The sequence below is a fragment of the Esox lucius genome, chromosome 25, assembly GCF_011004845.1.
Source record: "Esox lucius isolate fEsoLuc1 chromosome 25, fEsoLuc1.pri, whole genome shotgun sequence".
Classification (NCBI taxonomy): domain Eukaryota; kingdom Metazoa; phylum Chordata; class Actinopteri; order Esociformes; family Esocidae; genus Esox; species Esox lucius.
The window spans coordinates 16,844,358-16,868,641 of NC_047593.1; the positions used below are offsets into that span (position 1 = coordinate 16,844,358).

Sequence of the window (24,284 nt, forward strand, 5' to 3'; positions counted from 1 at the left end):
TATTATCTAATGATATTCACAAATCAATATAGTTGTAATGAATGTTTATTAATATGGTTTAATCTATTATTGATGATTCAAAAAGTGTATGAGTGATGAAGTGAATGACATGAAATGTTTGTCAATATACATTTTAATTACAATGTTCTAGATCTTTGTTCAGTTAAGTAGTCAGTTATATGATATGCTGTATTCATGTCTCTACAAAAAAATGCCAAGCTTTTGTAATTAAATTATAAGTATACATTCTTTAAATTTGACAAATCAAAGACAAATAAACAATAATAAAAATATGTATTTGGAAAGAAATTAAATTTATATTTTAACATGCATTAATGAAGCAAAAACATTTTAAGGACGTGTAATATGGATATTCTCTTACAACAAGATGAAAGACTTGATGAAAATGAACCATATCAACAAACAAATATAAAATGTTATATATATAGAGAAACGCATCTTCCTTTATCGAGAAACTACATATAACAACATGAATATTGTCGTCCTTCATTTCTAATCACAATGTGTACACACATTGAGTGAGTATACAGTATTTGTATAAATTCACATTTTGTATAAGCTTGCAGGTATCTGTTAGTCAGGGAGTTTAAAATGTAATTTTGCGGCCTTCAATGATGCTATAATTAGAGACTGAACAATTATCAGTCATTTCACTGTCTTTCTTCATCAAATGTTCAATATGGTATTACTCATAATTGTACTGAACACCAATACAGATGGTATTTTGTTTCAAATCCTAGATGCATTGAAAATCGTAATATCTGCTATTTATGGATCTCATTTTTATTATTTATTATTATTGCTACATTTATTGTTGAATTCATAACAGACCATTTATTTCTGGCTGTCATGTTTCATTTTCTTTAGTTTCTCATTGAATGATTTACAGGGTTCCATTCTTCTGGAATGTCAACAAGAAATGCCGTGGGGCCATAGTTTTATTGTATGTGGCCATCACATATGTTTACTATTCTGCAACCTCAATGCATTTCAATATCTGATCTATTCAAGGTAATATGCAATATTTCTGGTAGTTTTTGTATGGGTGAAATAAGTATTTTTCTGTATTCACAAAGGATTCTTTGTCACAAACCTCCTCGTTTTTCATTTTATGTCACGTTAAATGTTGCTTTTAAGCATTTCATTGCATCCTCAGTTGTTAATGTTTTCCAGTCTTCTGGGATGTCAGCAGGATGTCCATCATTGTCTTTAGCAATTCTCTCATTGAATGTGGCCATCACATATTTCCAGTAGTCTGAGGCCTCAATGCTGGGGTCGCCAGATATGATCCACTCTGGGAAATATTTCTGATAGTCTTTGTACGGGTGGTTACAGGCTCCTACCTCAGAGAGGTTGAATTTGTTGTCACTAATCACATCAGAGGAACATATATCAGTCACCAATACCTTTGTATTTGTAGTTTTCCAACCGCTTACACCTTGTGGACGATGAATGGAGGTGAAGTGTTTTGAATGCTCCTTTGCTCCTGCTTCACATGGTGCTTTACAGAAGGGACAAACCTCCCCACAACCAAACAGACTGGTGAACATCTTGTCCTGAGGCTTGAATGGAAGTGACCTGAGTCGCAGTTTGATGTCCATCTCTTGGTCATATATGGCAGCCAGTGACTGTTCCATTTCTTGCACGAACTCTATGAGATTGTTAGCAAACTGTTCTGTATTTCTAGAGTAGTTAAGAGTCATGACTGAATTTAGAGCATCCTTGGGAAGGACAAGTTTGTGTCCAAGGGCACTGCAGAAATTCTGAATGAACGTCTTAATCTCTTCATCAGTGCTGGTTGTATTTCTGAATGTTACTATTGTATCAGCAATTAATTTGACTATCTCTGTAAGATGCAACTTCTCCAATGTCTTCAGACTGCTCTCTTTTGACAGTTCGTTAACAGTATGGTCAAACAGCCAGTCCTTTACAAACTGTTCATAATCACTAATGTACTTTTTATAGTTGTCATACTCTCCATTAATGAGGAGCTGTTTCAACATGGAGAACTGGAAAGCCCCTCTTGTGCTGTAATCCTCTGAGTCTTTACCTCTCTTCATTAGATCCACCACATCAGGACCAATCATTTTAGTCACATAGTCTATTACAGCTGGCTGTAAACATTGCTTCGTGAAATCCTTTGCTTTCTTTTGCCATTGGTCTCGCTCATGAAACAAGTCTATGAAATCAGTAAGGTACTTGTTCTTAGATTGTTCCAGACACTTCCTTGGATCATTGACTGTAATAAAATCATCATGCATCTTCTGGAACTCATTGGCTGCTATGCCACAGATGTGTAACTTCAGTGAAACCTCACATTCCTCATTAACTTTACAGTCCTTGTTTTGTAGTAATGTTTCATCAATCATTTCAAGCAGTTCCTTGATGTAAGTGTCATAGTAATCAGTTTTGCTTTCCACCCTCTGGGTAATAGATTTTAGACACTTTGTTATGATTTTATTACAGACTTTTTCCATTTCTTTGATGTGATGCAGTTGTTGGGCAGAACAATTCCCTGATTTAAAATCAAAGGGTTTTGTCCCACAATCCCTTAGATTGTTCTCAACAAACATACTATTGACAAACCCTCCCCTTGTTGATAAATTTCCTCTTAACACAAGAAAAGCATCTTGAAAAATGTTTTTTGTTGGGAGTGTGCTGAAGTTGATCTCAGACAAAGATTTGTTCCACATGCTTTCAAACACTTTTTCAAGATCCATATCTAATAAATCAGATTTATTCTCTCTGCAAATTTTCAGCAAATCCAGAACTTTCTTTTCCATCGTTTCTGCATGTGAACATTTGATCTTTTCCAGTTTGGCCATCCCCTCTTTGATCTCAACAGTTCTATGTAGAGTGTTCCTAACTTTGTTTTCCATCTCCCTCATCAATATGTTGGCACTGGCCACGAAATCGTCCTTGTATTTCTCCACTAGATTGACATGGGTGGTTTGCTTTTCAAAGTACTTTACTATATTGCCTTGGATTTCGTTTCCTCGAACTGCAATCTTATCAGATGCTTCTGTTAACAAATCCTCCAGCACATTTTCCTTCATTTGAGACTGAGAATCTGTGCCAAAATTAGAAATGTTGTTTTCGGCACACACCATCCAGGAATACATTTCCTTCTGAAATGACCATTCCCAACCATTGTACTCAGTACATAATCTTGTGTATGCATCTGCAACTAAGCTGTTTCTGAAACTAAAGATGAATTTCTCAAATTTCACAGACTCCCACAAGCTTTTTGTCCACTGCAGGAAACCTGTCAAATCATTATCCCCCCTGCATTCTTTCAATATTTGCATCAAGCTCTCTTTGAAGTCATTCACAGTCTCACTGTATCCAGCATTGACTGGAGCCATTGGAGGAGTTCCATGCCAGAGTCCTGGGATGTAGCTGCTGCTGGTGTCTGGATCATAATCCATCACATCAGTGAACTTTGTGATGTTTTCCTTCTTCTCCATTTTGGCTGCTGCCAGAGTCATTTCATCCAAATATTCCAACAACTTTTTCCTGGCCCTGATGTTTTTGTCATAAGCAGAAATGTCTGACACATTCTGGTGAACAAAATGACAAATTGGCCTCTTTCCCACTTCCTTCATTCTGATAAAAGCATGAACAACAATCTGTAGAATGTCCTTCATTTCTGATGAGTTCTCCATGGCTATGTTGATAATCGTGACATCACTGAGTCCTATAACTAGAGTGGCCAATTCATTGTCATGTTCATAGCTGTCATCTAGTTGAGCTAACTCTGGTGATTTCAAACCTTCTGTGTCAATAACCATAATGAAGTCACATTTCAGCTCCTCCTTGAGATTGTTATTGACTTTTATTAGTTGCATGAAGGCCCCTCTGGTACATCTTCCACTGCTGACAGCAAACTGGACCCCAAACATGGTGTTGAGAAGAGTGGACTTCCCTGTGCCTTGGACCCCTAAAACTGTCACAACACGGATCTTGCTGTTTGGTTTCAGTTTACTATGAAGCTGAGTTAATACAGCTGATATCCATTTTAGTGGGATATTTGATGCATCTCCATCTATAAGCTCAATTGGGAAACTAAAATCTAAAAGCATCTGAGCACACAAAGGAGGCAAATCTTGGATATTTGGCATTGTAAATGTTTTTTCAGGTGGGAAGCTGGAAGATTCATATAACTGACCCAACTCACGAAGGAAGTGTTCAAGTCCCAAGGAACAATCAGATATCTTATCCAATTCTGCAATCTGGACTTTCTCACCTGGAAAATCTTTGCAAAGCGCTTTGTACTTGTCCTGAAACTCTGATACATTCTTCTGTGATATATTGTCCAGATTAATCTGCATCCATTTGAGGAAATAGTTTCGCTTCACTCCTGACCCAGACATTCCACTAATAAAAAGTGTCCCTGCATTTGTCAAATTAATGCTCTTTTGACCCTGTCTTAGTTCATTTTGTTTTCTCTTGAGAGAACTCTTGTACTTCTCAATGTCTTCATTCCCTGCTTTATTCAGCCGACATCTTTCTTTTTCCACCTGAGATATCTCTTTCCAGATTTTCCCTTGTAAGGGTAGCTGCTCCTCTTTGAATTTGGATGTATCTGTGATGTTTCTGGTGATTTCATCTGCCATCTTCTTGGCACTCTGACAATCATCAGAGTTTTCATCAACCAGAATTCCACTCTTACAAGCAATGTCAGCCATGCTTTCAATTTTCACTAGTTTTGGACTTTTACGGAGGCTCTCACTGACAGATGTCAACAGAATCTTAACAAATTTTGTATCATTTTCCCTTTTCTTAACAATCACATTTGTTGGATCGATACTGCATTTTGTTGTGAGTTTTGTCAATGTCTGATCTGTGAAGTCTTTCTGAGAGTTGACAACCAGAAATAACTGTGTTTTGGAGAGTTGGCTTTGCAAAATCTTAAAATCTGCTTCATAATTTTCAATGAAAACAAACACTATAGCTGATGTTTTACACAGAAAGTAAAACTGTGTTTTAAAGTACCTGATATCTCCCCTGAGATTGGCGAAAGCCACAGGATTAGTGAACCTGTCCATGTTTTTGTTCCCCCATGGTAAATACCAGCTGATTTCCACTAGACCATCTGAGATTACACGAGGAACATCACCACCTTCCATATCATGATGAACAAAGGTATCATTGTACTGTTGAGGGTTACCAAGCAACTTGTTTAAAATCTGTGACTTGGACAAGCTGCTCTCTCCTAGCCTCACAAAGGACACCATAGGAATGCCAGAGACAACAATTCTCTCCTCTACGAAGGACTTTGAATCGGTTTGTAAAGAGGGTCTAAACTTCTTCACAATGTCCCTCAAGGCCCAGAGCATCAAGGTGCTCTGTTTAGTATCACAGTTGGGCAGCAGGAGAGGAACAGCAAACTGACACTGGGACATTTTCAGGACAATCTGCTGCTGCAAGAAACCATCTGAACACAGAAAGACTGCAGTAATCAAGTCCAACGGATTAATCCTTTCACTGTTACACAAGTCACCTTTGACCATCACACTCCTGGCATTTACATTTGCCATCATTAACTTCTTCAGGAAAGTCCCTGGAAGTGACTGCAGAGTTTGAGGTGTCTCATCTGATGTGGTATCTGCCTTTATCTCCAGGACAGAACTTAACATCAGCTTGTTGTTTTCATAATTATATTCTAGTCCAATCCTTTTCAACAGATCCATGAACAAGGGTACTGAAAAATTAAATGAAAATCAGAAAAAAGAAAAGGAAATGTGTTTGTTGATTTTACTTTGCATTCTACCATAGCCATTTGAATTATTTTGTTAACAGGGTTGGTCAATATGAAATGATTGTACAAAAAGAGAAACCAGCAAACATTTCTTGCTTGTATGAGGTTTAGTAATTGCATCCTTATGTAGACAGCTCCAACCACATACATACAGTGAATATAAAAAGTCTACACACCCCTATTAAAATGCCAGGTTTTTGTGATTTAAAAGAATTAGACAAAGATAAATCATGTCAGAACATTTTCCACTTTTAATGTGACCTATAACGTGAACAATTCAATTGAAAAACAAACTGAAATCTTTGAGGGGCAATAACCTGGTTGCATACGTGTGCACACCCTTAAACTAATACTTTGTTGAAGCACCTTTTGATTTTATTACAGCACTCAGTCGTTTTGGGTAGGAGTCTATTAGCACGCCACATCTTGACGTGGCAATATTTGCCCACTCTTCTTTGCAAAAGTGCTCGAACTTAATGTAAACTTTAAAGCCCTCTGAAAAGCTAAAACAGGCTTCTGCCATAACACATTAATAACCACAATACCACTTGCATAGTCAAATATTCTCTAGAACCAGATTTTTTGACAATCTTATACAGGATATATCTATTGTTGTAAAACTGGTGTCATTCCTAGGCAACTAAGCACTGTTAGCATGGTATTCAATCAAATTATTACTTATAAGTATTAATATATTACCATACATTTTTTTTATTTTTGAAGACTACTAATAAGTAATAATTTGTAAAAAATGTAAGTCAAATATGTAAGTAGTGAGATAACAGGTGAGCATAACCATTGACAGTAGCATTACATTAGACCACTTTATTGGTCAACCTGAAACTTGGCCTCTGGTTTTAACTCCAGGGGTGCCCGGGTGGGGGCAGTTATGAGTGTTTGAATTCTTATATTTTAAATGGATTTAATCACTTTTCCTTTTTCATAATAATTTAAATAACAATCATAGTTTGCATAATTGACCCCCTGCAATTATGCCAACTGTCATGTTATTCAACACAATGCTGCTCACCTCTTTCAGTTGGGAGTAGGGCTGGTTCAGGGCTATGGGGATGGGCAGACAGGGCTGCTGAGTCTGAAGCTGGATCTGTTGGTCCTGGCATCAGGCAGGGGCAGGGACAACTGATTTAATACCAATAGCTTGTTAAACGTTTGCCAGCATTGATTATATATGGGCTAAAAGAGGAACGAAATGTCAACACTCAGAATTTTCTGTGAAGATATAATGTAACTGATGTTTGTTAGGCAAGCAAAAGTAGCCTTTCTCTCTATAGTCTTAGCTAACATGTTAATTTTCCACCACGAAATCCCATGTGTAGTACCTATAACATTGGCATTTTAAAAACAAACAAAAAAATTGAAATAACATATAGTGCCTCTAAGTATTGGGACAGTAAAGTCAAAATATAATTTTTGCTTACACTCAAGTCATATGAACCTTTTACAAGGTGAATGACCCAAAAGTACTGGATGTCACCTTTTATTTCCCTCTGTTTCAACACAGATATGTTTTACCAACTAACGACTTGTGCTCCCGATTTCACGAGACTGTAAATATTGGGACAATTCAACTTAATGCAAACATTAAGTATGTAAACATACATTTAATTACAAATGTAAATGTATTTTGTAAAAAATTCCATGCCTGCAATAACAGCAGTGAATTCCTTTATTCCCCCACTCGTTTGCTTTCCCATCACTTTGATAAAGATTCACCTTAATCTCGTATGTCCAAATGCTCCAAAGCTACAGATTATGTGTTGATACAGACAGAAAGAGGGTGACATTCTGTTGCCTCATTAATCTTTTAATCATATTTTCATGTGACTCGAGTTTGCAACTTAGATCCCCAGAATTCAAATGAGTTGGTATGAGGCCTTACCAGTGCAGATGGTAATAGAGACAGGTTCACTCTGCTCTCCGTTCAGAACAGTGGAGACACTGACAGTGTACTGAGTCCCTGGTTTTAGGTCAGAGAGAGTTTTGTAACAGTCCTCAGTAGTAGCTGCACAGGTCTTTGTGTTTTGGCTGCAGTAGGATATGAGGAAGCGTTGAGGGACTTTCTCCATCCCTTCAGGCTTGGACCAGTTAAGAGTGAAGGAGTTTTCTCCAGACTGGTTTACTTGTATGTCCCTGGGTACGGGGACCGCTAGGAAGAAAATATAATTTGTTTCAGGAAATTTAATATAACATCTAATAACTTGTTTGTGTACCATAAAAAAACATGCAAATAACCAAAGTCAAATTCAAGTTTCAAGTTATTCTACCTGTTAATACAGATGCTGAGACCAATCGGCTTCGACTACAATCTTCCCCCTCTGTGGCCACATGGAACTGGTAACATTTACCAGGCTGGAGTTCATCTACTGTAACACTACAACCATCTACCCTCAGGCTGAGCGGTTCTTCATCATATCCCCAGGTTACTATGAACTTGTGCGGTCCGTTCAGTCCTTCAGGAGGACCCCAGCTCAGAGAGACAGAGCCAGACGTCACCGAATGGAACTGGATCTCACCAGGAGGAGGCAGAGGAGCTTAAAGAACAAATTGAAGAGAAAATGGTGATACATACTTTCATTGTAATTTTGACATACAAATTAGACAAGCATTATGGAATAACAAGTTATCAGACAAAAAATATATATAATTATTTGTGACCTGAAAATTATGTAAATTGACAACAGAGTATTACATTTTATTTGAGTGACACCTACTGTCAAGTAAGCAAGGTCTCCGACATTGCTCTGGATACAAGTCCTGGGACAGTAAAATAAATAATGATTAATTTCAATACAACCTAAAAGCCTGTCAGCCCTACTTTCTGGACAATTATCAGGATACTTACATTAAACTCTCACAGTACAATTCATGAAACGCACACACAAACAACCAACTGAGTAGGCAAGTTTACTCAGTAAGCCAAGACTAATAAAGGCCATAGCGGAAGAACTGCAAATAAGCATATATTGTAGTTTCTTTATTGCCTGACACAGAGGAAATGTAGATGCAGCCAAACCAAGTTAAACTGGAAAGGCAAGAGACAAGGTGGACAGAAGAATCAGATAGAGGAGCAGATATTGGCCATAGGAAGGACATATTTAGACATAGCATTTGTATATATTCAACAGTAAAATTTTTGTTCAAGCTCTTCATGTCAATAATATATTATAATGTACCAGTGGGTTTATTAATCTGGGAAATCCATGTAAATCACAGTATCCCAGTTCCCGATTAATCCTTTCTCCAGATCCTTACAGTAACAAGGCGTGCATGACCATAAGGATCTCATTTCAATTAGTAGGCTATTTTGGGGGGAGGTATCCACCCAACAGAAAATAGCATAAAAACAAGTTACCTGTCTTCCAGCTTGTTTGTCATTGTAGTTTGTATCATGTCCTCTGTGCTTTGTGGCTGAACCGAGAGTACAGATGGACATCTGGTCTGTCCTGCAGAACACCTCCAGAGGTCTCTGATGCTCCTGACATACTGTCTGTTCTCGCCTAATTGTGAATTGTAGAAAATGTTTTATGTATTTGTCAGAATAAACTTGAACATTAAGTATAACACCTACAATCAACAATGTTCATTGATGCCCAATTGGTGCAGTAACTGATTGTAATGAATTATAATCATCACAGAAATAATATAATCATCAACCTTATAGTACTTCTGTATATAAACAGCAATAATGTGTGTGAAATATTTTGGATAACTGGCTTACTCTTGTGTCTGTATGTCTGTATTCTTGTGTCTATGTGTATATATGTAGGTAAGAGATAACATAATCTCACCCATCCTTTTTAAAATTAATAATGGTGTCCATGGAATTGTTACTCCTACATGATTCAACACCAGAGACAATGGACACTGTTCCATCCAGATAGACACTGCAAATAATACAAGACAGGCAGGAATATTTAATGAACAAACAAATAAAATGCTGTAGTGTTTTCTTTTTTGTGCATGTCACTGTGTAGTACAGCAATGCCTGGCAAAATAAGAATTTCTATTAATTTATTTCCAATGAGGTAGAATGCTCTTTGGTCTGAAGTTTCCTTTAGATTCACAGCATGATCCTTCAATTTGTTACGAAAATGTATTTAATATGTGGAAACTGGGAGACTCCACAGCACAAGGGCTGAATTTACAGAAGCAGCAAATTTCTTAATTTTTTGACTTTACAATAATTTTCAGTGTTTTAAAATAAAAATATTAAACCCAATGAAATTTCAATGTACAATTTGTAAACCAGCAAAATGAGTAAATTGGTCAAGGGTTGAATATTTTTGAAAGGCACTATCTGATATTTCTATAGCACTACATCATATATATCATGCTACAAGCAACAACAGAAAAAACATTACTAAATAAACATAGAAAAAAATAAGGATTATTATGCTCTTCTTCATATTTGAGTAGAATCTCCGTACTTGAATACAGGAGAGGTTAATCTCAATTGGTCAGTCTTAAAGGATTGATAAATGAAGGCCAGTGACATTGATCTATCTGGAGTACTGGAAGCAGGAAAATTTCCATTACGGTTACACCTTATTTTGAGAGTCTAAATTTCCATCTGTAGATGATCGATATATGTAACACTATCAACAAATTGTCCACAAACTTTAAACAAACTATTGGTTGAAACAACTGCTTGCTAAGGTTAAGGTTAGGTTTAGAATAAGGTTAAGTGAGGGTTAAAGGTTAGGGATAGAGTAAAGGTTAGGGTTAGGATATAGATAAGTTAGTAGATAGTTGAAATGTTACAGATAGTCAGCACATTGTCTTTAGAGCATCTACAGGCACACTTTGGGGACTCTCAAAATAAAGTGCTACCTTCATTAGTATTATTATTATTAGTACTATAATATTATAGTTGTATTACTATTATACAGTATAGGTGTAATGTAATGCTGCTACTCCTAATAGGACTTGCATATATTTCTTTAGGGGTGCCAATCATTTAAAATTTTTAATACAATTATTATTTCTGGATGAAAAAAACAATGAATAAGAAGCAAATACATATGAAGGAATTAAAAATAAACTCAACTTGCTAATTAGATTGAGTTCCACCATTTTAAGCCTGGAGACACCACAGTTAAAACAAAGCAGATTTACCACCCGTTAAAATTGAAACTACGGGTCTACAATGTATTACTTATAATGCCAGTAATTAATAAACAGTCATCCTGAACTACATCATATATTTTTCAGACAGAATAGGACACAAAATTACACAAACATGCACACACCTCCTATCTGTCTCCATGGTTTCATCAAGCGCCTGGTGTGGTGATCCATCCTTAAGTCTTTCTTCAGGGGCAGCAGCCCCCTCAGCCCTCGGCAGTAGAGAACTCATTTTAACTCCCAGAGGACTCCTCAAGATCCTGATAATGACAGATCTAGTCCCATGTCACTCTGTAAATAAGAAGAGTAAATACCATATTAACACTTAAATAGTGAGAATCTGATGGGGTATGTAATGTAATGGTTTGTTTTTGATCATTACAAAACCTATTTGCAATTATGTTAGCACAGCAGAAAACTGTTGAGCTGATTAAAGAAGCAATAAAATGGGCCTTCTTTAGATTAGTTCAGTATCTGCAGCATCAGCAATTGGGTTCAATTACAGGCTCAAAATGTCCAGAAACAAATAACATTATTCTGAAACTCGTCATTTGTTATTCTAGTTTTCTGAAATGAAGGCTATTCTATGCAAGAAACTGCAAAGACACTGAAGATCTTGCACAATGTTGTGTACTACTTCTTTCACAGACCAGTCCTGATTGAGTGAGTGGGTGTCCCGGTCTGACTTGGTTCTATGAGCCTGTCCAAACCCTTGTGGGGAGTTGTATAGTAAGACATGCCCTTATGAATTTGTATCAATAAAGATTATTGGCTTTGTCTACAGCGTGTGCAATTTGGTGTGTCCAAGCCCGCACTAGCAGATCATCCTGGTTACCAACGGTGATGGCCGTATTCACGCTACTTTGCTCTGCTTTATCCAGTAACTGCTCCACCTGTGGATGGTTTTATATTTATTCCAGTAGTACGACGAGACCCACACACCAACAAGTATTTACAGTACAATTATCATATTTACATCCATTGATTATAATCCAAGCCTTAAATCTGCCATGTTTTCTCTCTACACCAGGACAAAATGTGTATAACCGCAGGAAATTGTCTTGAAAACTGTTAACTGTTCTAAAGGTTCCCAAGAGGTTCTGGAAATTGCAAATATTCCTTCCTAGACTCTAAGACTTGGTTTGTTCTGGTGTGCACTGCAGAGGTCAAGGTAACATTTCTTGGAGGCTATAAAAGGTTTGAGTACCACTGAACTACAGGGATTTACTGCTGATATCTTCCCATAGTCCTCTGTAATCCTCCATCTGACACCATCTCCTCCTATAAAGTGGGGAAAAGAAGTATTTGATACACTGCCGATTTTGCAAGTTTTCCTACTTACAAAGCATGTAGAGGTCTGTACATTTTATAATAGGTACTCTTTAACTGTGAGAGACGGAATCTAAAAATCCAGAAAATCACATTGTATGATTTTTAAATAATTAATTTGCATTTTATTGCATGAAATAAGTATTTGATCACCTATTAACCAGTAAGAATTCCGGCTCTCACAGACATGTTAGTTTTTCTTTAAGAAACCCTCCTGTTCTCCACTCATTACCTGTATTAACTGCACCTGTTTGAACTGGTTACCTGTATAAAAGACACCTGTCCACACACTCAATCAAACAGACTCCAAACTCTTCACAATGACCAAGACCAAAGAGCTGTGTAAGGACATTAAGGATAAAATTGTAGACCTGCACAAGGCTGGGATGGGCTACAGGACAATAGGCAAGCAGCTTGGTGAGAAGGCAACAACTGTTGGCGCAATTATTAGAAAATGGAAGAAGTTCAAGATGACGGTCAGTCTCCCTCGGTCTGGGGCTCCATGCAAGATCTCACCTCGTGGGGCATCAATGATCTTGAGGAAGGTGAGGGATCAGCCCAGAACTACACAGCAGGACCTGGTCAATGACCTGAAGAGAGCTGGGACCCCAGTCTCAAAGAAAACCATTAGTAACACACTACGCCGTCATGGATAAAAATCCTGCAGCGCACGCAAGGGTCCCCCTGCTCAAGCCAGCGCATGTCCAGGCCCATCTGAAGTTTGCCAATGACCATCTGGATGATCCAGAGGAGGAATGGGAGAAGGTCATGTTGTCTGATGAGACACAAATAGAGCTTTTTGGTCTAAACTCCACTCGCCGTGTTTGGAGGAAGAAGAAGGATGAGTACAACCCCAAGAAGACCATCCCAACCGTGAAGCATGGAGGTGGAAACATCATTCTTTGGGGATGCTTTTCTGCAAAGGGGACAGGATGACTGCACCGTATTGAGGGGAGGATGGATGGAGCCATGTATCGCGAGATCTTGGCCAACAACCTCCTTCCCTCATTAAGGGCATTGAAGATGGGTCGTGGCTGGGTCTTCCAGCATGACAACGACCCGAAACACACAGCCAGGGCAACTAAGAAGTGGCTCTGTAAGAAGCATCTCAAGGCCCTGAAGTGGCCTAGCCAGTCTCCAGACCTGAACCCAATAGAAATTCTTTGGATGGAGCTGAAAGACCATATTGCCCAGCGACAGCCTCGAAACCTGAAGGATCTGGAGAAGGTCTGTTTAGGGCCAAAATCCCTGCTGCAGTGTGTGCAAACCTGAACTACAGGAAATGTATGATCTCTGTAATTGCAAACAAAGGTTTCTGTACCAAATATTCAGTTCTGCTTTTCTGATGTATCAAATACTTATGCAAGTATTATTTACAAGTTCCAGGAAGAACACATACAAATCTTGTTAAACACTTCAATATATTTTCCTGCTGAGAACACATGCATGTTGAAAACCTCTCTGGGTTGGGACTGGTTGCGCCTCCAACAGCATCAACAGGTTGAACAGGAGTTTAGCAAAATTGTTTAACTAGGAAATGTCTTTTTGAAGGCACCCACTATTTTAATGTTGTCCTTTACCTGATCAGTCAGGACTAGATCAATTGTGCCGTGAAAAGCCTCTCTCCATGGCATCCCCTCCGCCGGCACAATAAGCTGCCCACCTGGCACTGGCGCTGCCAAGATTTGACCGGAGGGGGGACCTGATACAATCGCTGGCCTCCCCACTGGCCCCCCTCATGTGTCCCACTGGCATAATATGCTTCTATCTGATATATAAGCGGGCTGGCTACGCATTTTTATTTTCTTGCACATTTATTACTACAAAAAATATACACCAATCAGCCATAACATTATGACCACCTGCCTAATATTGTTTAGGTCCCGGTTTTGCCTCCAAAACAGCCCTGACTCATCGAGGCATGGACTCCACTAGACCTCTGATGGGGTGTTGTGTTATCTGGCACCAAGACGTTTGCAGCAGATCCTTTAAGTCCTGTAAGTTGCGAGGTGGGGCCTCCATGGATCGGACTTGTTTGTCCAGCACATCCCAGAAATGCTCGATTGGATTGAGATCTGGAGAATCTGGAGGCCAAGTCAATACCTAGACCTCGTTGTTGAGTTCCTCCAACCATTCCTGAACCATTTTGTTTTGTGGCAGGGCGCATTATCCTGCTGAATGAGGCCAATGCCATCAGGGAATCAAAGGGTGCACATGGTCTGCAACAATGCTTAGGTAGGTGGTACATGTCAAAGTAACATCCACATGAATAGCAGGACCCAAGTTTTCCCAGCAGAACATTGCCCAAAGCATCACACTGCCTATGTTATACCAATGTTATGGCTGATCTGTGTACATAAATTATTATGAATCGACTAACATGTATATACAAACACAACACATTAAAAAAGGCTGTGGAACTCAATATGTTACCGTACTGGTATTAGTCTATGCACATCAGATAATTAGTAACATTAACTGTAAAATGAGAAACCAAAGTGTATCAATAGATGATTCCTTAAATATCATATTAACATCATTTTCAACTAGCCTATATAATACAACAGCATAGTTTTCCAGAAAGTCAGTTACAGCTTTTGGTTTAGGTGTGTCACTCCAAGATTATCAGTGGCCTCATCTGGCCACGCCTACGAACCATTTTTGGGAGCGCCACTGCCACCCAGATCCCAAAAGACTGGGGATGTGTCTTTAAGTTGGATTTCTCCATTCGGTACTGGTCCAACCCACTTGACTAAATTGAAAAGGTGATTCTTTCAATAGTGTCCATGCCCTCACACACTGAAAACAGTATTACCTGCTATTATTCATCCAGATCATTTTCTTTTATTCCTTTCAGTTTCAAATTATTTATTTAGTTGTAGAAACAGATGTTTTTTATTTGGATCAAGTAAAGCTTCCTGCAGAGTGTAAAGTCTAAATATTTCAGTTTCATTTAATGTATGTTTTTTAGGTTGACCCAAGTTTTGGTAACACCAGCAACATTTCCCAGAAAGCTTTGCTGCAAGAAGTTTGTTTTAATATCTTCTGTTTTCCATGCACACATTGATTACTTTGTTTTATTAAAAGTCATTAATAATCTTTATTTTCCAAACCAAATCCTACCTATAAGTGGGTATCACTCACACATATGTATTAAGGCATGCAGGGATATATGCAAATTAAAAAATTCAGGTTGAACCAAGTTCATTGATTGGGTCAACTGATAAAATATAAGTATGACTCATTACCTTACATTTTTAGGTTTGATCAAAGATATATTTTTTTCAATGCAGAGTCTGTCATAGATATGATTGTACATCAAGTTTTATGCTTAAACTTGACCCCCCATTAATGTTAGAGACAACACACGATTTCTCATAAACATGTCATTCTTACTTTAGCATGCTAAATATATAAATACAACAGATGTGTTCATATTCATTAATTCATTTGAAATCTTCTGAGATTTTAGACATCCGTCCAATCATTTGTTTTCAAAACACATTGTCCTTTTCATACTGCGCCAAACATGTAACCAACTTGTTCAGTTTAACCTAATTAAGTAGGCCTATGTCCCACCATGAACTAAATCTTGACTCATTAATTTAATAATTCTAAAATGTTATCTTACCTTTTCTTTGTTAAATTTGGAGGTTTCTGGTGTGAAGCCAAAGAACAAGAGAATTGTTTGAAATGTACTTTCAGTTTCCTACATCAGAAGTAACAAAGTCATGGTGTGGAAAATAAACTATGCAGTCCCAATATATCTTGTTCATTAAGTATAATAAACAACCTCTAGTAAACAGGTATTAAAGGTACAGAAAATAAAGATAATATGGTCAAGAGGGATTGGAAAACAAGCTTTTAGTGTGCATGTTGGGAAATGTTTAACTTCCATAACTTTTTGTTAATAATTGCCCTCCATTCCCAGAACACTGACTGTGTGTGTGTGTGTGTGTGTGTGTGTGTGTGTGTGTGTGTGTGTGTGTGTGTGTGTGTGTGTGTGTGTGTGTGTGTGTGTGTGTGTGTGTGAGAGAGAGAGAGAGAACTTACTGTCTCTGTTTCTGTCTCTTTTGTCCCTCACTAGTCCGTAACATTACAGGACAGAGAGAGAGAGCCAGAGGAGATTGAACAGTAACACTGTCACCTGTTTTCACTTGACTTTAGAGTCAAACACTGCAGTTTAAATACTGCATTATTTTTTCCCGTAATACTGGTTTGAATTGCCGTCAACTAAAAACACTGATATGTTTGCATATGGTTTCAGCAGTCAAAGTAATCTAGAAATATAAGGAACACTGTGCCTTTCTCTCCACTTTGGTTCAAGATATCTAAGGTGCAAGTTACTAACAAAGCGTTCAAGAGCATAGAGCCACTGTCCACAGGGAAAATATATGTTATGGATAAAGTTTACGCTTTCCTTTAAAAGCAAATGACACATACATGTAAGGTTTGACTGAACATCATTATTCTAGACTAGGTAGAAAACCATTCCATGTCTGAAAGAAGTCTAACATGCTACTACAGGAAGAGCCCTCTTTCCGGGGTGCGGGGAGAACAACATTAAGCGCACCCCCAGATAGGTTTGAACGAGTGGATCAGACTATGCACGCTTGACTATCCACGGTTCATAGTGACCATGGATCTTGTCTGTAAACCCAACGTAAAATCCCCTATTTGGGTGCATTTTGGGTTTAAGCCAAACGACAAAGGAGAGCCCCTGAAGCTTGACGAGGCGGTTTGCCGACTATGCCGGAGAATTGTATTTGTCAAAGGTGGAAACACGACTAACGTAAGACATCATCTGCGACTACGACACCCTGATGTGTTTTCAGAGTTCATAGCGGCGTCGTCTCAGCATGGGTATTACTACTCTGAGCCATCAGGTGAGTCTGGTCCACTGCAAGTCTTCTAAACTTCTACATTTATAGAAATCGCTATGTTTTTTTCTTCCCAACAGACTATTAAGTGACGACATTTTCTCACTTTCACTAGCTGCCGTGTGTTGTGCATTCAGCTTCAGGGCTCTATCTAACTAGATATGTAGTTGGCTTCGTATATCTTCATTCAGCGAAAACCCATTTATTCACTGATGCTTAAGACATTTCTATCTAGATATTTTGCACTCTTTACCACACATTCTGCGTCTAAGCTGAGGGCTCGCTCAAACAACGCAGGCAGCAAAACGAGCGCGCCTTTTCAGAAAGACCATCCCGCGAGGCTAGATCGGAGCCAATCGCGTGAAACTACTCTGAAATACTCGAGGACGTTTTGTTGACGCGTCAAAACGCTGTAACGTAATTCGTCAATCATCTATGTCAGTCAAACTCTGCCCTCGACGATGAGAAGGAGGTATCGGTTTGTCTGGATATCGCCATTTAGCCTCGCGGATATCGCACACACGAGATTGTCTAATGTTGCAACGTAAATGTGATAACACGGTGTTGGCTTTTTTTGAGGACATTCTAAATGGCATGTTCAATCAGTTCGTGGTAAATTGTGCTTTTTTTGTTGATTGGCTTTCATCGTCTGTAATCACCACGGTATACGTAGTCACTGAATTAAGCAAAGACTATTGTTTTGAACGAGCAAATGAACGATGGATCTAATCTCAAAGAAGAGAGCTACTTCTACAGTGTGGGTGCACTTTGGTTTAAAAGCGAACGATAAAGGGGAGCCTGAAAATAACGAGGAGGCCGTGTGCAGGCTGTGCCGAAGGATAGTCCCGTGCAAAACGGGGAGCCCGACTAACCTGAGGTCACATTTAAGGGTTCACCACGCTGATGTGTTTTATCAACTCATGTATGGTGGTGGTGGTGATTCCACACATCAGTCATCAGAGCAGTCAGGTATGTAATATACAAGCTAATTGCCCAGGGGGTGTGTGTGTGTGTGTGTGTGTGTGTGTGTGTGTGTGTGTCTGCGTCTAATATTTGGACGTAAGTTACATTTAAATTTGGCAAATGTAATGTACATGATAATAATATGCGCCTTTTAGCAGACACTTCTCCAAAGTCAAGTGCCTTCAGATAGAATTAAGACCTCTTAACCTTCTCCACAATTGTATGTTTCCGTTTTATCAGTACTAGGAAAGGGTAGATGGATGGCAAAAACAGTGAAGCTAATAACTCAGGTCTGCCCAACCCTGTTTCTGGAGATCTACTGTCCTTTAGATTTTCTATGCAATTCTAATTTAGCACCCCTGATTGTAATAATTAGCTTGATGAAAAGCTAAATCTTTTTAGTTGGAGAGAATCTACACAAATGGGTTTGGACTGCCTTGTGATAACAAAATGTGAAAAAAGTGAATGGGTTGGAATTCTTTCCGGAGTCACTTTGGTTCCAGGAATTGAACCCAGGTCATCGTAAGCATTATGGGCCTCTGACTGAGTTACAGAGCAGTTCTGCTACCCGCAGAATTCTGGTGTGCGTTTTCATCCACCCGGTTCTAGATAATTAATTCTCACCCCATTCACCTCCACCAAGGTTCCGAACAGAGCCAGCACTACAATGACAGCGGTGCCCAGGGCAACCACAGTGGGCAAAGCAGCTTCGGCGGTGCCCACGGCAACGTCGGTAGTGGCCCGGCTAACGACAGACCGCTCCACTTCATCCCAGACACGGCGGTCCGGGGGGAGCCTTGGGCGGAAGGGGGCGACTGCCGGGCTGTGGGCTCCCTGCCCCCTTGTCTCATGCTGCGCCGGGGGGGCAGTGGGCCTCTGCCCGGGGGATCCACGGAGGAGGAGGAAGAAGAGGAGGTGGGGGTTTTCGCCAAGACCCTGTCGCTGGAGCAGGGGTGGACTTTTGGACCCTTCATAGGAGAGTTAACACGAGGCCCGCTGACCTGCCTCAAATACGCCTGGGCTGTAAGTACGGTCCGATATTTAATAATGAAGCCGTTTATTTGGGCCTTAGGATTCCCAAGGAACAAAAATAGGCCTGGGCTGTTAGCATGGGTTGAGAGAGAGTAGGCTTTTTGGAAAGGGGCCGTGTCCGTTTGGTTTATAGATCAGCTAATAATTGATTCTCTTATCTCGTTCTTAGATCAAAGAAAATGACTCCTACTATTATGTAGACGCCACAGATGAAAACAAGTCAAACTGGATGAGGTGAGAATTGTTTTGTTTTTTTATACTGATGTCTTTTAGGTCGATAGTGACACTTCTAAAGCCTTTCTCTTCAAATGTAATGCTGCGGATGGCTTAAACTTAAAATGAAACCGATATCGGAATCAAGTCATTTTAAACTAAAACTGATCTACTTGCATAGAAGCTTTAGCAAAAGTAAAAATGCAAACAAAATGTTAATTCCTCTGAGTGTCTCACCTCTCCTCCATGTCCAGGTACGTGGCGTGTGCTGCCTGTGAAGAGGAGCACAACCTCACTGTGATCCAGTACCGCGGTCAGATCTACTACAGGGTCTCCCAGGCCATCCCGGAGGGGACGGAACTCAAGGTCTGGATTGGCCAGGAATACGCCGCCATGTTGGGGCTGGGGCTAGGTGAGTTTGGTTATTTTGTGAGTTCTGGCAGCACACCCAAAGATTTTAGGCTAGACTCACTGGAGTAGGTTATCAACTAGTATTATGACCAGTTATAGTTTGGTAAACAGGTTGGATTAGAAAAATATTATTAATGTGTAACAATTGGAACATTTGTTATTTGTTCTGTCATGCAATGTATGTTATTTTAAGGGTTACTATTAGGTATTTCCAGTACTAAACAGGAATAATCAGGAAGCTCTAAGTATCATGTGTATTTTGGCTCACACTAGCTCTGTTTTTAACACAATTATCACTCGCTCTTTGACGAAGGTGAGCACATCAAGTGTGAATTCGGGGATAAGGAAATCCTCCTGCAGATCTTCCGTGACATCCAGGTTGTGCCGGTGGGAGGAGACAGCCGCCCAGACCCCAACGGCTCCTACAGCTGGTCAGACAACAGCCAATCGGGGAGCCCCTTGCTTGTTATTAGCGACGTCAGCAGCGGGCTACCCGCCGATGCAAATTATTCTACATTCAGCACTGCCCCAGCCGCGCATCAAAACGCCAATCAGAGGGGCCTATCGGTCAACTTCAGGTATGACTTTGTGAAAGGCTCCGACAAACTGTTGAGCCCCTCTCAGAACAACGGCCTCATATGGGAGTTCTTCGGGTTCGAGCCGGACGCCAGCGGCCAGCCATTGGACAAAGACAAAGTCATGTGCAAGCTGTGCGGCCAGCATGTGGACTATAGAGGTACAGTCGCCCACCTGGAAAATCACCTGATCCAGACCCACCACATGAAGCGCAGAGACGTCGCCAAGGACGGCAACAAGCCCTGGGTTTCCACCTCGCGCCTCCGGCCGTACCACCCCGCGGTCGGCAGACCGCCGCTGCTCAACCACCCATCAACACACAGAACCAGCAGCAACGGGGATGAGGACTGGACCTGGAGTGGGAGTGGACGATCCGCAGCGGCTGGCGCTATCACATCGGGTCCAGCCTGCATTGGGACACAGGGACACAGCATGCGCACTCACACCTTGACCTCCCAGACCACTAATGCCATTGCTGACTTCCTTGTGAGAGACTTGTTGCCCCTGGATATTGTGGAGGGGGAGGGCTTTAAACAGCTGATCCAGACCCTACTGCCTTCCTGCAAGGAATTTCCCTCGGCCTCTCTACTCGAGGACCTGCTGAGGGACATCCACTCCAAGGGGAGAAAGAACTGCGCCAGGCAGTTGACAAATAGCACCGGGTTGAGTGAAGACACTTTCGTGCCCACTGCTCCAGGACAACCCACGCCCAGTTCCTCCTTAACCAGGATACCTGCTGGTTCATACTTAGGGAGACGGAGCCAAGTCCCTCACCGTGTAGCCATTAGTGCTGAAGTCTGGCGTCATGACTGGCATGGCAACAAGGGGAGATGGACCACCATTTGGGCCCATTACATTGACGCTGACTTCCGTTCCCACAACCTGGCTCTGGCCACGCAACGTCTGGGTGAGACTGGAACCGGGGACATTGACCCGAGCACGGTCGAGGCTAAGGTGTTGTCCGTGGCTCAGGAGTGGGGCGTCTCGCTGCCGAGTTTCGTCCTGCTCGGGGGGGAAGACATCGAAAAGACCAAGGCGGGTCCGAAGAAGAAAAGCGGCGAAGGGGTTGGAGAAGGCACCCACCATCCGAACTCCACCACCTTCTTGGAGAGGGAGGACTCTGTATCTTCAGATGATCTCTCGGGTCTGGAACGAGCCATCGAGCGAGCCAACTCCACCCATAAGGAGTCACGGTCTCCAACCATACCCTGTTTCTTCACATCTGTTCAGGCCTGCGTGGAGGAAGTCATGGGCCATTCCATCATCTCAAAAACCCTCTGCATATTCCAGAAAGTTCTCTACAGCTTCTTCTCCCTCTACGACAAAGACACGGAAAAACTTCACCCAGCCAAGAAGCTGATCCTAGTCCTACAGAAGCAGGAGCGTAACGAGCTGAGGGCTTGGGCTTTTGGTAAACCAAGCTGGAATGGTCTTTACAATGTAGTTAAGACCCTCCTTCGCTATCAGAACATGATCTCTGAGCTGTTGAAAGAAATTAGTGAATGCAGTGAGATCCAAAGTGGACAAGACACATCAAGTCCCATATCCTTGGATTCAGGCAAAACTGCTCCTTTGAAATCAGTGGATGGCCTTGACACAAACTCCACTTCCACTGGCCGCACTAACGCCGAACCTGGGAGCTCAAACTCCTCTGTGCCCGTCCCTCTCAAGCGGTCAGACTGGAAGGTGTTGGAGGACCTTTGCTCTGTGCTGAAGCCTCTGGACGTGGCCTGCCGGACCCTGGCCAAGGAACCGTTCCCCAGGCTCTCACTGGTCAAACCCATCCTCACCGGACTGGTGGACCGGCATTTCGCTTCCCACCCCCGCCATCGCAACGACTCCGCCCTCTTGAAGGAACTCAAAAAGAAGATACGGTGTGGTCTAGCCTGCCGGTACAACAATCCCCAAATCAACCAGGAATTGTGCATAGCATGTGCCCTGGACCCCCAGTTCCTTGGCTTGGGCTTCATGGATGTCAGAGATCAGACAGCAACCTTTGTCTGGCTGAAGAAGGAAGCAGTCCGGATCGTAGAGGAGGACCTACGGAGGGCTGAGGCCGCATCTCGGGGAGGAATGAAGCACAAGAGGAAGAAGAAGGGCTCCTCTTCAACCACCTCTTCATCAGGAGAGATGGACAGCGAGGTCCTGAGAAGGAGTAAGAGGCTAAAGGAGATCACCCCGGTCAGTTTCAGGGAGAAAACGGCAAGCGATTCAGACGAGAGCTCCGCGAACGACGACAGCGAGAGTGACAACATGGAACCGGACTCGGAACCGGCCTCCCAGCAAACTGGAATGGAGTTCCTGCTCGGCGATCTGTTCAGCTCCCAGTCACAGAGCAAGCAGCCATCGGCGGAGGAACGGGTGGACGTCGAGGTGTCCATCTTCAGAGCGGAGAAGGGGCCTGCCCTGGGTGTGGAGCCTTTACAGTGGTGGAATGCCAGATCAGGACAGCTTCCCCTGCTGGCCAAGTTGGCACGTGTCTACCTGGCCGCTCCTGCCATCGCGGGCAGTGCTGTCCAAGCGTTCCTGCAGGAGGGACTGACGTTGCACAGGAAAAGAACCAACATCCCCCCGGAGGGACTTGATCAGATGCTATTCCTGCATCATAACGGTCTGTCTGTGACCATATAGGATCATACAGCGGTCTGAAATGGGGGGGAAGAACTCATGTCAATTGTATGCTTTATGGAACACACACACACACTACTGGAGTATGAAAGATGGATTTTGTGAACACTCACTGTTCAAGCTATCAAATTGTAATGACTTAATTAAGAAGTTGGACTGTTTAACATGTGGAATTGCAGCAGATAGCCTAACGGTTTTGAGGTAATGGGTTAGCAAAGGAAAGGTCGGTTAACTGTTTTTGTTGTGCCTTTGAGCAAAGTGATTGTGTTGAGTTTGCTGACACTCCAGAGATGAGCGTCTGCTGAATGACTGATGGGTAAGTGTTATTCTTCTGTGTTTTCAGAATGTAGGTATGAGATGAACTCAAAGAGAAGTGCTTTCCAGGTAGTGCCTTAGCATTTTTTTGAACCCTTTGCCTAACTAAAGAGAACATTCTGTATTTTTACTCTGTGTATTTAGGCCACCTGATAGTTTGTGTTGAAGCAAATTAATTATGCCAAGTCTGAGATGGGGCTCTCGTTACACTAATGAACCTCTTCATTTCCGTTTCAGGATACTATAGCTTTATTTAATTTTTTATTCTGGACACATTCTATGTACATGTTAATGAATTGGGCTTAAGCAGCAGGGTTTTATTTTCGCCGTCAGTAGGATCAATTTACCCAAACCACTTCGCCCTCTCCCACGGGACGGTTCGGGGTAGTCAAACGGACCGTCGTATTTGCCAAAACGCATTGCCGGGGTCTGGTGAACGATGAGTAGATTGGGGGATCGTAAATGATCCCCCGCAGAAATATGGCTACTTAAGTGAAGGTTTGGCATGATAACCGGGAATGCTGTTGGACTGGGAAGATATGTGGGTGTTTGAGTCCCCCCAAACCATTGAAGTGGTGGAACGTGTGAGCCCTGTCTGGAAAGCAATATGAACCTATGGTCTTTTCGAGTAAGTTCTGTTGCTTGATTGTGTTAACAGAGTATATGAATATGGTATAAAACAACATGTGGTAGTTGAAACAAACATTTAGCTTTATTTGTTCTGTGGAGAAAATTGTGGATCAGTCATTTATTAAGGACAAGATAAACTGTAGTATACCAATTCAACTTCATAGAATTGTTTGCAATTGTTTAAGCATTTGACATTTTAGTTTAGTGAACTAACGTGATCAGTTCGGTCCTTTCTGCATGTTAAAATATATTTTGTATTTAACAATTCCGTATGTATATAAAAAATAACATTTATCTCTGCATATGTTCTGCCAATGCATGTTATTTTCTTTTGTCAGTAAACATTGTTGAGAAACGGGCTTCAGTGGATTTTCTTTTTT

At 41.2% G+C, this 24,284-nt stretch overlaps 2 protein-coding genes across 6 annotated transcripts; one reads left to right on the forward strand and one right to left on the reverse strand.

Moving 5' to 3' along the window:
• Positions 1 to 371: 371 nt before the first annotated feature.
• Positions 372 to 16,130, reverse strand: LOC105021001 (interferon-induced very large GTPase 1). 4 transcript variants are annotated; one of them, XM_020043980.3, is made up of 10 exons: positions 15,888 to 16,130; positions 12,156 to 12,208; positions 11,053 to 11,218; positions 9,592 to 9,687; positions 9,156 to 9,300; positions 8,515 to 8,557; positions 8,068 to 8,334; positions 7,683 to 7,949; positions 6,813 to 6,896; positions 372 to 5,725 (listed from the first exon to the last, which is right to left on the reverse strand). In XM_020043980.3, the coding sequence occupies exons 3-10, from the start codon at positions 11,157 to 11,159 to the stop codon at positions 1,131 to 1,133; spliced, it is 5,604 nt and encodes a 1,867-aa protein (XP_019899539.2). In that variant the 5' UTR covers positions 11,160 to 11,218; positions 12,156 to 12,208; positions 15,888 to 16,130; the 3' UTR covers positions 372 to 1,130. The 4 variants fall into 4 exon arrangements, with proteins under 4 accessions (XP_019899539.2, XP_019899538.2, XP_019899537.2 ...); XM_020043979.3 differs by having other exon boundaries at positions 12,135 to 12,208; XM_020043978.3 differs by lacking the exon at positions 12,156 to 12,208.
• A 694-nt stretch (positions 16,131 to 16,824) lies between these two features.
• On the forward strand, positions 16,825 to 24,263 carry LOC105020893. Of its 2 annotated transcripts, none has more exons than XM_010888236.3 (5): positions 16,825 to 17,142; positions 18,743 to 19,122; positions 19,301 to 19,365; positions 19,599 to 19,756; positions 20,069 to 24,263. In XM_010888236.3, exons 1-5 carry the CDS (start codon positions 16,896 to 16,898, stop codon positions 22,960 to 22,962), a joined length of 3,744 nt encoding a protein of 1,247 aa, XP_010886538.2. In that variant the 5' UTR covers positions 16,825 to 16,895; the 3' UTR covers positions 22,963 to 24,263. The 2 variants fall into 2 exon arrangements, with proteins under 2 accessions (XP_010886538.2, XP_010886537.2); XM_010888235.4 differs by lacking the exon at positions 16,825 to 17,142 and adding an exon at positions 17,192 to 18,105.
• Positions 24,264 to 24,284: the final 21 nt, after the last annotated feature.

What these genes read in the sequence shown, in the direction of transcription:
- LOC105021001 (XM_020043978.3), bottom strand. Translation starts at nt 11,159, where the DNA reads ATGAGTTCTCTACTGCCGAGGGCTGAGGGGGCTGCTGCCCCTGAAGAA. An exon ending in GAGACCTTGCTTACTTGACA is followed by an intron (nt 8,335 to 8,514) that starts GTAGGTGTCACT and finishes TTGTTCTTTAAG; the next exon opens with CTCCTCTGCCTCCTCCTGGT. An exon ending in CTCTATTACCATCTGCACTG is followed by an intron (nt 6,897 to 7,682) that starts GTAAGGCCTCAT and finishes GCCTGATGCCAG; the next exon opens with GACCAACAGATCCAGCTTCA.
- LOC105020893 (XM_010888235.4), top strand. Translation starts at nt 17,856, where the DNA reads ATGGATCTAATCTCAAAGAAGAGAGCTACTTCTACAGTGTGGGTGCAC. An exon ending in TCAGTCATCAGAGCAGTCAG is followed by an intron (nt 18,106 to 18,742) that starts GTATGTAATATA and finishes ACCTCCACCAAG; the next exon opens with GTTCCGAACAGAGCCAGCAC. An exon ending in GCCTCAAATACGCCTGGGCT is followed by an intron (nt 19,123 to 19,300) that starts GTAAGTACGGTC and finishes TCTCGTTCTTAG; the next exon opens with ATCAAAGAAAATGACTCCTA.